The 13074-nt window shown below is 50.9% G+C and overlaps 1 protein-coding gene across 1 annotated transcript in view; it reads right to left on the bottom strand.

Moving 5' to 3' along the window:
* TWIST2 (twist family bHLH transcription factor 2) overlaps positions 1-12517 on the bottom strand; it is a 28397-nt gene extending 15880 nt beyond the window's left edge. The window contains exon 1 of the mRNA XM_010407919.4: positions 11738-12517. Within this exon, the coding sequence (XP_010406221.1) occupies positions 11767-12249 (483 nt within the window). The 5' untranslated portion in view covers positions 12250-12517 and the 3' untranslated portion in view covers positions 11738-11766. The remainder of the gene's footprint in view (positions 1-11737) is intronic.
* Between the last annotated feature and the right edge of the window lie 557 nt (positions 12518-13074).

Genomic DNA, 13074 nt, shown 5'->3' with positions numbered 1-13074 from the left:
GGGAGTACGTTCAGCCTGGCCCCTCCAGTTTAGAGAGATGAGCCCAGGGTGGGCTGTGGGTGCAAGGAGAGCAAAACCCACCGGTGCCATCCCATCAAATGGTCACGAAAGAGGTGTCACCCTCTCACTTAGCCCAGAGGCTCTGGTGGAAAGTGTCCATCAGAGGAAAGGGCCCCAAAATCCCGCGGCACTTTTGCTCCCTGCCAGAAACAGTGGGAAACGGGCTGGAGGTGGACAGAGCAGATGGGAGCAAGCTGGGGGCTCCTTCCTCAGCCATCACCTCTGCAGTTTGCTGTGCTTCAAACCCCCTTTTCCCATGGATATTTACAGACCCCCCCCTTTTTCCTGAGCAGCAGAGCAGGCCTGAGACATTTTCACTCCCAAATCGCAGCCAAACCCCTGCCCAGCAGCATTCAGTGACTCTCTTCTAAGGAATGTGTGGAATCTCTCAGATTTTGGGGTTCGTCCCTCTCCTCTCCCTGCCCCAGGAGCTTTCAGGATGGTCCTGCCAGCTCTGTGTGCAGTTTTTGGGGGTCTCTGCTGGGTCTAGGCCTGTGCAGGAGCCCTGTGGGCACAGCATCTCTCTGGGGTCCAGATGCTCCTCATGCACCCCAATCTTTAAAGGAATTCAGTCCCTCAGGGAAGGGCAGATGCTTTCTGTTGGTACCAGCAGCTCTGGGGGATGCTTGTCCTGCAGGATTTGGGCTGACCTGGGAGGCCTGAGAGGTTTCTTTTCTTGCGTTTAGACCACAAATTGCCTTGCTCTCAATGCCTGCCAGCTCTCTGGGGTTTTCCCCCATGAAAGGACTGCGCTGCCCAACCCTCTTGGAGTCATCTTTTAAAATCTGGGTTGTTTATTGAAGTGGCTGTTGGTAAAGGAATGGAGTAGACCTGTGCTTGTTGTGTTTGGAGCTAATTTACAATCTCCTGTTAAGAGGAGGACAGGGCAGGTTTAATCACATTCTCAGGAAAACAGAGCAGAGAAATGGGATTTTTTTTATAAAAAAGAATTTTCTATCAGAAAGGCAGCTGTGGCTGCAAGGTGGAAGCACCTCTGATGCTGCACTCTGACCCTAAATTAAATAACCTGGGAGTCTGTTCTCCTGATGATCTGATGCGGGATGTGCCCAGTGCAAAATTTGGTTCCTCCTTTTCTTGGGCAGTGAGACAGCTCCTGGCTGCTCCCAGGTATTCCATGTGCTCCCTGTTAGGCACACAGGGGATGTTCCCCTTGGTTGCAACCCCAACCCCACCTTATTCTTCATTTAATGCCGTTTATCCTGCCCTCTAGTGCCAGCAGGTGCTGAGTCAGCAGCTGCTGCGGTTTTCCACCTTTTCCATCTCCCAGCCTGGGAATCTGCTGCTGCTGCTGGGGCTGCCAGGGCGGGGAGAGCTGCCAGAAATGTTTGTGCACCGCTGGGATGTGTTGGGAATGGGTACCTCAGAGCAGCTTTGGAGCGAGCACGGTTGCTTGGAAGGACCTTTTGGAGATGTTTGCAAGGAAAACGAGCCTTGTGAGGGAAATGGGAATACACGTGGCAGGCTGTGTGAAGGGAGCCTTTGGAGTTCAGGAGGTTGTTTCAGTGATGAGCTTAAAATGAAATCTTCAAGCCTGGGAAGTGCTTGGAGATGCTGGGGACAGGCAGGGCTGGGATAACACCTGGAAACGGATGTCTTGCTTTTCTCTTGAAGAAAAGGGGGAATAATTTCCTGTTTGAGGAGACATCTGAGAGCCTTTTGTCACCCACTCTGCTGGGAGGGGAGGAGAGAGGAGGCTCACCCAGCCACATCCTGGGGTCTGCAGGCACATCAGTGCTCCCCAGATCTCCCCCAAGCCCATCACACACCTCCCTCCCTCCTAGTGCTGCGACCCTCCTGCTGTTTTGAAGACCCCAGCAGACAGAAGCTTTAGGGTTTAGAGTGCAGGGACACCAAGGCTGCCGAGCTGGGTGTCCATGCAGCCGGGCAGGACGGGGCCCGCCGCAGCTTTTGCACAATTTCCTGGGTTATTTCAAGCTGTGGGGAAGGTCCAGCCGTGCATGGGAGGGGCAGGCAGGGCTGTGGTACGCAAGCAAGGCTGCAGAAAATGGAAAAACAGCCTTGGACAAGTCTCCTCCTCCCCTGTCCCCTGGTCTTGGATCTGAAACTGGGGAAAGGCGGGGGGGGGGAACACCACAACAACACCCCAAGCCTGTGAGGTGACCCCTGGTTTTGCTGTGCTGACGCTGGCGGAGCTGTTAGGGTGGGTTTGTTTCTTTAAGGTGTCTCCCAGAGGGAGGATCAGCCAAATGCGATGTGGCAGCTCTGGTAACTCCTCTTGGCTCTCAGCACGGCCCTCGCTGATCACACAACTTGCTAGTGAAGAAGGTACAGCTGTCCAGGCCTTGGCAGGCGTCCCCACCCTCCGCTTGCTGCCAAATCCTCGCTCGCTTTTTTATAAAAATTCTTAGTTTCCTCAGAGAATGGAAATGGAGCAGCCTCATCTGCCTCCCAGCCCCTTCCAACGCCTCCTGGACCTGCTGGAGTAAAGCCTGGTGTCCCTGCATCCCTCCGTGGTGCTGGGATGTTGGCAGCCAGGGAGAGCCCCGGTTCCAGGGCTCCTGCCCTGCTCTGAGGGGCTGGGGGGGACCAGGGTGAAAGGTTGGGGTCCCAGCAGTGCCTGCACATGGCTGGAGCTGTGCTGGGGGTGGTTTGGCATTCCTGGCATGGGCATTCCCAGCTCTCATAGACACCTGCGAGAAGGGAACCAGTGGGAGGTGGGGGTAAGAGCAAGCTCACCACGGGGCCAGCAGCTCTCCTGAGGCCCTTCCCTGGCTGTGCCACAGCTGCAGAGCTGGAAGTGCCTCATTATCCCTGTTTGCACCTCGATGGAGCAGCTCCAATCACCCAGGTCCCGAATTGTCCCAGCAGCCAGACCCCCTGAAAAGCTTCAGGCATTGATTCCTGGCCTGGGCTCCCTGCGAGAGCTCCAGGAAACCTTCACCTCCTCCTCTCCCTCCTTCAGAAATGACCCAAACCCCCCTGGTTTTGGAACATTTTAGCAATTTTAAGGATGTGCCTGATCTACAGAAGAGCTGCAAGGCGGCCTGAGCAGTGCAGCGGATGAGTAATTCAAGGAGGGGGGGAGCCTATGGATTTCCTCTCCAGAAAGCGCTTTTGGATCTTCAAACAACGCAAATGTGGCTGGAGCCGTCGAGAGGCTGTGCAGTAGCATTTTAGAGAAAGATTAAGGAAAAACAGCACTGGGGAACAAAAGGACATTTCACAGCTGGTGAGATGATGGCATTAGGAAGCTCCCAACATGCCCTGAACAGGAGGTTTATTTTCTGGAGGAGCAGGGATGAGTGGGCAGATCTAAGAATTGTCCTTGGGACTTGTACATGTGCCTCGGGCTCTGCAGTGGGCATGAAAACCTTGCTAATTGCAGCAGAAAATGAGCCGGTAATGGCAAATACGAGAACAATAAACCAGTATGAAAAAGGGGGAATGGATTTGCAAGTACTGCTGTATTTAAGGCCAGGTGTTCTTCTCTCTGGTTCTGACACGATAATCCTGAAAAATCATATGATTCCGTGAGTTGATAATGACATTTTAGCCTGAAAAATCATATGATTCCATGAATTGATTCTGGCATGATTAGCCTGAAAAACCTTATGATTCCATGAATTGATTCTGGCATGATTAGCCTGAAAAATAATATGATTCTGTGAATTGATACTGACATTTTTAGCCTGAAAAATCTTACGATTCTACGAATATGCACAGCTAAAGAATAGCTACAATTTTCAGAGCCGGGTCTGTGCCCCTCGACAGCTTTAAAATATTTACCTTTTGCCACTCATCGAGAGTGAAAGTATTGCCCGGTTTACAAAATAACGGCGCTTAGGAGGAAAGCTTTCGGATTAACTCGGTCCTGTTGAAAATCGGCATGTTTTGAGCTCCCAGTTCCGTATCCTCAGCCCTCTGGGCACATGGCAAAGCCCTGGGGGTGCCTGGAATTGTATTTTTGGTGTGACAGGGTCTTTTTGGAGGTGCTTTCCACTACCAATTTCCCTGGCATGAACAGGGAAAGCAGCGGTGAGTCACTCCTTTGCGCGCGTTATAACGAGAAATATTGATCATTAGGCTGTTTGATTTTAAAGTTTCCAAGGGGATCACTTGAAAAGGATCTCTGATCTCCGCTGTTCTTGAGGTACAAGCTGATTTAAACATTTCAAAAGCCTGAGCCTCTTCTCTGTCCCAAAACCCAAGTGCAAACTCATCACATCGCGATGGAGGTGAGAGCGCTGCGCTCCAGCTCCCTTCCAACAGCAAAGATTTCAGGCCCAGCTGGTATAAAACAGATTATTTAGTGCTGGCAATCCCTGGAATCTATTAAACAGCCCCTTTCGTGGCCAGGGATGAAAAAGCCCTTGTAAAATGCTGGGTTGTTCCGTGCACAAACCCCCACAGAGCTGGGAGGGAGCTTTGGAGATCGCGGGGCCGTGCCTGGAGCGTCGCGCTTGCAACCAGTGCAGCAAAAAGGGCTTGGTGCTAGCAGAAATTTCCTGGGCTCATCAGGCAAAATAATTAAGCGAAACAAATTAAAATATGCAGGATAGCCATCCTATCTAATGTGTAAGAATGCAGGTTAGTATGCTGTGTGCAGAGTGCTTGTGTAAAAGCCGATATTACCTCATCCGGCCTGTTTTTATCATGTGGTTTTATGCCCTGGTTTCTCACTGGGAAATTTCCATGGGGACAATTCCCAGATGTTCCTGCACAGGCTCAATTCCTGCCACCCATCCCATGCTCTGGAGCCCACTGAGGCAAGCTCACCTGTGTGTTTGGGGGAAGAAAGTCTCAAACTCATAAGAATCGGCAAAAAAGTGCCTGTGGCATGAATTTTGTGGGGTTGTGGCATGGAGGTGGTGCTGGGCATCCCAGTGGGACACATGAAAAGGACAGAGGGAGGCAGCTGCTCAGCTGGAGCAAATTGGAAACCTATTTTCCCCATCCAAACCCCTTTAATTAATGGGTTGTTAATAAATTTCGTTGCGTCTCTGTCCTGGCCATATTCAGGGTGGGATTTTTTGTGCTGCAAGCGTGGTCCTGACAGAATCCATAGGGCCATGGCACTGGGGTTTCTGGTGGGCCCAGGTGGGTTTTGCACAGCTGGACTAAACTATAAACTCCTTTCTTGTCCTCAGCAAGGTGGTTTATCTGCAGTTTCCAATGCCAAGCTGTTTTCTGGGAAGTATCTCCCTGTTCACCTTCCTCCTGGGTCCACAATTCTATTTGGTTCTTTCCTCACCTTTCTCAGCTTCCCCTCCCAGACAGGAATTCTGCCTAAGGAGCCACATCACACAGAGAAGTTCCACCGTGATGTGCATAAAATTTACCAAAAGGGTCAGCCACGAATGTGCATTTTTGTGTCTCTGGCAGGTTAATTTTGTTGAGGAGCTTGGTTTTGGGGACACTGAGTGTGGATGCTGTGGGGAACCCCTCCAGCCACCCAGAATACTGGTTTTTCTATGAAAGCCTCTCCCTGGCTCCATCCCACCCTAGTGAAATTTCCAAGCTGGATTAACTAATTTTTTTTAATAGGAAGCTCAGCACAGCCGTGATTCCCCCATTTCAGCAGAGCAATTGGGTTTATTTACATTTAAGCACAAACATATGACTTTTAAAGGAGGCTCGAACAGCTAAAACCGAGGGCATAATCAGATAAATGACTGCATGAGGATTTCTGGTGGCTAAACTCACCCCAAACCCACTTCATACATTTTAAAGCACGACTTTGGCAGGTCTAATATCTCTTAAGGAAATGCTTCTTGGGGGTGGCAGCTAACAAGGCAAAACTCTCTTATTAGGAATTCAATTAAAGCCAGGCCAGGCTTACTGGACCTCTTCCAGTAAATATACATCAAGCTGAACCCGTAGACATCTGTCTCTTCTCTCGCTCCCAGCTCCTCCTTTTGCTGTTTTCCAAGCTGTGGTTAAAAGGTGAGGAGGAGATGGGAGGAAGAGGAGGGACTGTCGCTCGCCCTAGAGTGCAGGGCACAAGGATTATTTTCTGGTTTGGTGTCCGACCACTTTTGTGATCTGGGGGAGAACGGATCTGCCTCAATCCCATCCCTTGCCGAAACACAGGTGTAAAAAAAAAAAAACCAATTAAAAATCCTAAATCACATAATTATAACAAAGAGAGGTTGGATCCAGGTGGATCCCGGCCCCCGGGTGCTGGTTTGGCAATGAAGAATCCACGCTGCCTTTCCTGCGCTCGTTTTGGAGTAGTAGAGCAAAACACCTTTTCCACCCAAAAGGCTCAGAGCTCGGGAGAAGCGCCCAGAGAAGTCGGGGATCTAATCCGGAGAATTCAGGGATCTAATCCAGAGAATTCAGGGATCTAATCTGGAGAATTCAGGGGTCCAATGGTCACTCTGAGCCCACTGTTACCAGCAGGGTTTAGGAGTTGTTGCCGCTTATTTAACGTTTTTATGGCAGTGGTAACCAAACCTCCCTGTCCCGTTTGCACCCTCCTCCTGCAAGGAACCTGTCTCCAAATTCCTGCTGCTGCTTCCCTTGGTGGGATAGAGAAAGACTGGTTTATTTTTTCCCCTCCTTCCCGAGGGAAAACCCTCCTTACTGCTGAACAGTGAAAACCTTGGGCTCTAAGGGTGACAGACCACGAATAAAATTCAGAGAGGGACCCTCTATTTTACCCCCCAAATCCCCGCTCTAAGGCAGGAGGAAAAATACATCCCAAAGGGTCCCGGAGCCCTGATTCCCATGTTTTGCTGCACAGCTGCCAGGAGAAGGATGAGGGCACTGGGGTTGGGGGGACTGGCTGGGGCTGGCGTGGAAATGGTTAAAGGGATGGGTCTGAGGGCAAGGGCTGCCTCGCCTTGATTTATGGGCTGGCTGAGTTAATTTGCTCTTTTGTGTGTGATTAGTTGTTGTTGCTGAGTGGTCATCTTCCACAACTACAAATCTAATTAATGCCGGGGTGCCAAGTGTTGGTTTGGTGTTTTGTTTTGGGGTCTTTTTAAATCCCTGGCAAATATTGCTACTGTTTCAATTCTTGAGAACTGATCATTAATTAGTATGAGTCTGCTAATACCCAGCTAGAGGGTTGCTTGGCTTTCCTCACTTCCAAATTTGCCTGAAGAAGGAAATCGGGGGCTGTGGTGACTCTCCGAGCAACCCACCGAGGTGTCTGGTGGGATCGGCAGCTTGCAAGGAGCGATCTGCTTTTTTTCCCCCTTCCCAATTTTCTGCAAAACCTGGGAAGAGGGGTGAAAAAGCTCCCCGAAATGTCTGCTTTCCCCAAGCAGCTCTAAGTGCCTGGCGGCATTTCGAGCTCGCTCTGTGCTTCGGGCTTGTGGTGCCGTCCCTTTCCATGTTCGTGGCCTCGTCAAACCATTGCTGCAGCTCTCCAGCAAGACATAAATTCTGGAGGGCTTGGGCTCGGAGATTTCAAAGTCGTGCTGAAGCACATGGAAATGATTCTCAGGGCTGCGGCTATAAAAATAATTATATTGCCGGGGGAAAGAGTGACATGAAATGTCCCCAAAAGAGATCTCAGCGGTGCTTACAGGATCTGTCCCGGCTCTGTAAGAGCCCGCTGTGATCTCCAAGGCTCATTTATCACTGCTACCTACAACTGCAGGAAATATGCCCCCAAAAAGCACCGAAGGAAGGAATGCGAGGGGAGAAGCGTTTCGGTCTCCCCCTTTGTTTTAATGAGGATGCTTTGAAAATTAGCGCTGCTCTGCCGAGCTGCGCGGTGTGAGGATGACTAATTTGGAGACAAATTAGGTCTACTTAGCCGAAATGTCTGCCTCGATTGTTCCCTTAATGACCCTTCAACGCACATCTCTCCCGATAGGACTTTTACCGCAGCTCTGCCTCCAGCAGATTAAGTAATAACATGTTTTTACCACTTTTCTAAGCGCTCCTTCGGACCCGATCCAACATTTCCCCTCCGCCATGCGTGTCCCCAGCTCTTTCTGATGGGTAATTCATTTATTTGCGTCTAGCCCCTGGCAGATTTGTCTCTTCGCATGTCTCCTTCTCCGGAGCGTTTCCCTCGCACCCTCTTTTTCAAAGCTCCCTGAGCCTGAGCGTTTTTTGGCTGACTGCAGCGTGTTTGGTGTCTGCTGGGTAACAGATTTATCCTTTCCCAAGGAAAGACACGAACGTAAACAGAGGATCCAAAATGCATTTTGCTGGGCTTTTTAAATGCGCTGAGATGAAACCCCCGCCCCTCCCCGCCGCTACAAGGCTATTAATGTAAATACCAAACTTTACAATCCTTCCTGTCAAGGAAACTTATTTACATTTTTTGAAGGATGCGTATAAAAAAAATGGGGCTTTTGGGACAAAAAGGGCTTCGTTCCAGTGTCGCTACACCCCCAGTTCACTGTGCTGCTCTCATACACTATAGAATTAGGTTTTGTTCCCAGGGCCAGCAGAGATAACATCTGTTTGCTTCTTTAAGGAGAAAATGAAATAGGATGCTGGTGTTTTATACTGGGAACAGCCCTGCGAGTCTGAAGGGGCGATGGAATGAGGGCTGTGGATCGAACACACGCGTTAAACGGGGCTTCTCCAGCATGAGAAAGGTGGGGAAGGGGTTACCAGCGGCAGTGCCAGCCCAGGGGAGGCAAAGGGCTCGTGCCCAGTGAGTGGGAAGAAGGGGCAGACTGGTCTTACTGGTGCGGGGCTCAAGGCTGTGTTGTCCTTTACACTTTGTGCTGGTCCTGCCATCCCGGCTGGACAGGTTTTTTCCCTGCTAAAAGGCATATCAGCAAACATACTGCCTTTTTCCCCCGATTTATTCTTTTCAGTGTAGAGCCTGTGGAACATTCCGAAAGCAAAAGGGAAAGGCGGCTGCAAGGGAAGGGGCGCAGGTGGCGGCCGTGAGGATGGGGAGATGTAGGGGGGAGGAAGGCTCGGCTGAAACATCCCATTGCAGCCCTAGAGGTGCACAAGCTGCGCCTGTTTCTCCTGAAACTCCCAGAGTCAGTTGTCTGGAATTCCGTGGAGCTGAACAGGAAGAGCTCTCGTGGCCAGGGGAGCGAGCAGCAGTGACCTGCTGGCGTTCGCAGGGGCCAGGTGGCATTTTCCCAGTTCCCAAGGCTCTGATTTTCTAATCAGACTGCTCCTCCGATTTCTATTTTGCTTGCAGCCAGAGGGGAACGAGCGTCCCTCCAAGGAGAAAGCCTTTCCTTGCTTCTCTCTCCCCAAAACCTGGGGAAAAGGGAGGACGGCAGCCCAGCCTGAGCAGCGCTCACCCCACGCCTGCAGCTCCTACTCCCTAAGAAAGGCAGGAGCTGATCCCAAATCCACACAGCTATTTCTTGGGGATTGTTTTGTCCATTGAGGCAGCACAGGCTGCTCCCCACTCATCCATAAAATGTCCCACCACCCAACTGTATTTGCCCGTTTTCGAGGGTTTCTTGAGGATCTTGGTGTAGTTTCTTTTTTATTTTCTGGCAGCCGTAATTTCTGTCGCCATAAACGATCGAATTTGACACCGCACCGCACCAGGCCATTTGTCAACAACCTTTTCAACAGTCCAACCACACGCGTGTTCCTGCACACACAGGCACAGGGAAAGGGGGGAAGGTTTGGGATCTTCCTCTGCAAGAGCCGCCCCAGAGCACCGGGTTGGAAGTTGGGTTACGGCGAAGGCGCCGGATTCCGATTCATTCCCAATCAAACCAAAATGTGACGGGGTTTGGTTCTGCATCGTGGTTTTTCTGTAATGTCCTCACAATTTTTTGGGGGGTAGGGACAATCTGAGCACCTACCTATAAAATCTGCCTCATCAGAGCAACGTTAGTAATAATTTAATCGACGTGGGGTTTAAAACGTGGTTTTAAAAAGGCAGGTTTTGCCCCGAACCGTGTGCTAGGAGTGGTTGTGTATTAGATAACAGATTCCCAACCATCCTTGGCTAATGGCAACACATCATTTGGGAAACAACAGAATCAATGCATTGTTCCAACCCAGCACTTTCCTATTCGGCCAATCTAAACTGCTGAAGAAATATGTGTTCGGGACATTTTACATCTGGTTTTGACAAGAAGCCTGGGGTTTTTTGTGCGTGGGGCTTTTTTTTTTTTTTTTTTAATCTGTTTGCTGCAGTTTTTTAGCCAGATTAGCATGGGAAAAGGCTCTCTGTTTTATAAACGGAAGGTTTATCTTTTGAAAAACCCACTCAGCTTTGGATTTTTGCAGTTGAAATCAGGGCAAGGCGTGCAAAAAATAGGAATGCCAGCGATGGCCATAAACCCCACAACAACCTATTTAAATAAAGCTAAACAACAGGCAGCTTGTGCAATCGGTAGAATAACCAATTTTGGGACATTTTTCATACTTCGGGGACTCACTAGAAGAGCGCGTGGACACGTTAATTGCAGCAAATTCCAAACTATTTCAGGATGCAAGTGAAACATTTACATCTGAAATGGTTTTAAGTCTGTTTTACACTGCTAGTAAGTCCTGGTTTCACATTTTTTAGCTTTTTGAAACGAGGCACTGCAGTTGCATCACGTTTTTGCCTGGTTCTGTATTTTATTTATTCCAACGGGCTGCTCATTGCTGCCCGAACAAAGATGGATTTGCCTCTTTAAACAAACCCGGCCAATGGGCTGGGATAAACTTTCCTCTTCAGTCCTGCACATGATGAAATTATTTCATTTTTACATCACAGGGGTGGTGGGGGAAATGTCCCTTCAGTGTGTTTGCCTGGTGAAACGGGTTCATGGGCTCTGTTTTATGTACGGAGCCCCAGACAGCGCCCAGCCAGACCCAAACTCCGGCTGACACAACGCAGAGCTGCTCTGCTTAATTAGCTGGAGATGAGGGTGTTATTAAAAGCCTTTTTCCCCCTCCTTTCTGACTGTTTATTCCTCCCTCCCTGAATATTACAAATGCAGCTGAAGAGGAAGTAGTTTCCTGCTAATGGAAAGCGATGAGGAAGGGTTTAGTGAGGAGAGTAAATAAGAAACTGCGCCCAACGCCAGCCGCTGCTTCACCGGCTCTTTGGGGAAGGGAAACTGGACAAACCCCCCAAAATTTAGCAGAGTTTCTCCTGTCTCTGTTTGCTTTTTGCTGTGTGAGGGGGAAGGGGCACAGCCCGGGACTGCAGCCGACATCTGCTGCTCGTTTCTTTTAAGAGAAACACAACCTGGGGCGAACCCGTCGCCGAGCCCCGCGTGGGTCCTGCCGACCCCCTGGCCCCCAGCTGGGAGGGGATGTGGCCATCACGGGGCTCAGCGCTGGGGTTTTTGGGGTGCAGACGCCCAGGGAGTGGGGCAGCAGCTGGTTTGGATCCCCTTGTCAGCCTGTTGTGGCCATCACCTTTTCCTCTCTGAGCCCTTCTCCGGAGCGGCGCTTTCTGGCAAATCTCACGCGGTGACCGTTTCCCCTCTGTCCCTCATCATCCAGCTCTCAACACCAACCCCCTCTTTCTCTCCCCCATTCCCACAGAGCAGAAGCATGCTGATTATTACTTTTCCCCCCCCAAAATTTGGGGCACATCTCATTTTTGCCTTCCTGGAAGCTCCATGTATTTGAATTTCTGCCGGCACGGGGGGAGCGGGAGGAACTGGAAGTGCCTACGCTGCCCTCCGCGTCGGTGACCCCAAACCCATCAGCGTCCCTGGCATTCCACACCACCTCTCCCCGGGCAAAGGAAGCAAACAGACCCGGAGCATCGTCCAGGAGAAGAGAAACGGGTACCTACCCCTTGGGCTGGCCCGGCCTGGGCGGTGGCTAGTGGGAGGCCGACATGGACCACGCTCCCTCCATCCTCCACACGGAGAAGGCATAACTGAGCCTCTCGTGAGCCACGTAACTGCAGCTCGTCATCTTACTGTCCATCTCGTCGCTCTGTAGCACCTGGTAGAGGAAGTCTATGTACCGCGCCGCCAGCTTGAGTGTCTGGATTTTACTCAGTTTGTCAGAGGGCAGCGTGGGGATGATTTTCCTCAGGGCGGCAAAAGCTTCGTTGAGCGACTGAGTCCTCTGCCTCTCTCTGACATTGGCCAGGATCCTCTGGCTCTGCAGTTCTTCGTAAGATTGGGAGCTGGGACTGGACTTTTTCCCCCTCTTCCCTGGGTTGGGGCTGCCATCTTCGCTGGACTTCTTACTGTATCTTCTCTTCCTGCCAAATCTCTTTGGCTGCCTTTCCAGCTCCTCTTCACTGGTCCCCAAGCTATCCACAGGGGAAACAGGAGAACTGGAGCTTTCTTCCATGCTTTCTGCAAGAAGGGGAGGGGAAGAGCCTTTCCCCCCCTCCTTATGTTATGTGAGTGTGTGTGTCTTAAATGTGCTTTAAATTCCTGAGACAGATCCTTTGGAAAAACAGGAGGACTCCTTTTTTCTTTTTTTTCCTTTTTTTTTTTTTTTTTGCTGACCAAACGTTTTCCAGGTTGCTTGAAGGGCTCTTATTTCAAGGACCGAGGTTGTGTAAAAAAATTGAGGTCTTGGAGAGAGGAAGTTATTCTAACTTTTTGGAAACTTTAGCTGAGCTCAGTTGCTAAATAGTTGTCAGAAGTGAGGGAGGTGCGGGGCTCCCTCCTGATTGGCCGGCCAGGTCGGTGGGAGGAAGGCTTTTCCCCTGCTAAACTTTCACAGTTTTATGTTACACTTAACTAAAATCTTGGGAATGCACCTCGAATCAAAGATAGCTGGCGAACGCCAGCCCCTGCCCCCGGGGATGCTGCGTTTGCAGCACCCCTCCAGGATAACCCCCCGCACCCACCCCGGGGGTTTTTGGGGTGCTGCCTGGGGTCCCGTTCCCAGCTCCGTGGCCAGGCTGCAGAGGTTCCGTGCCCAGACCAGGGGGAGAAGGAGCGAGCCCCATTTTTATGGAATGGGGCCCTATTTTGCAGCCCCCAGTGCTGGGGGTCTTGCGAACCCCCTGTCCTGCAGGGATGGGGTGGGGACCTGCCTCCCCATCCCACAGGGTGACCTCGGAGTGGCAGAAGTTCCCTGGGGCACGCTGAGCTATGGGAATGGTGGAGATTTGGGGGCAGAGGGGCTAAACCCCTACTTGTGGGGGGCATGGAGAAAATGGTC

Source organism: Corvus cornix, chromosome 7 (genome assembly GCF_000738735.6).
Source record: "Corvus cornix cornix isolate S_Up_H32 chromosome 7, ASM73873v5, whole genome shotgun sequence".
NCBI lineage: Eukaryota > Metazoa > Chordata > Aves > Passeriformes > Corvidae > Corvus > Corvus cornix.
This window is presented reverse-complemented; position numbering and strand designations above follow the sequence as displayed.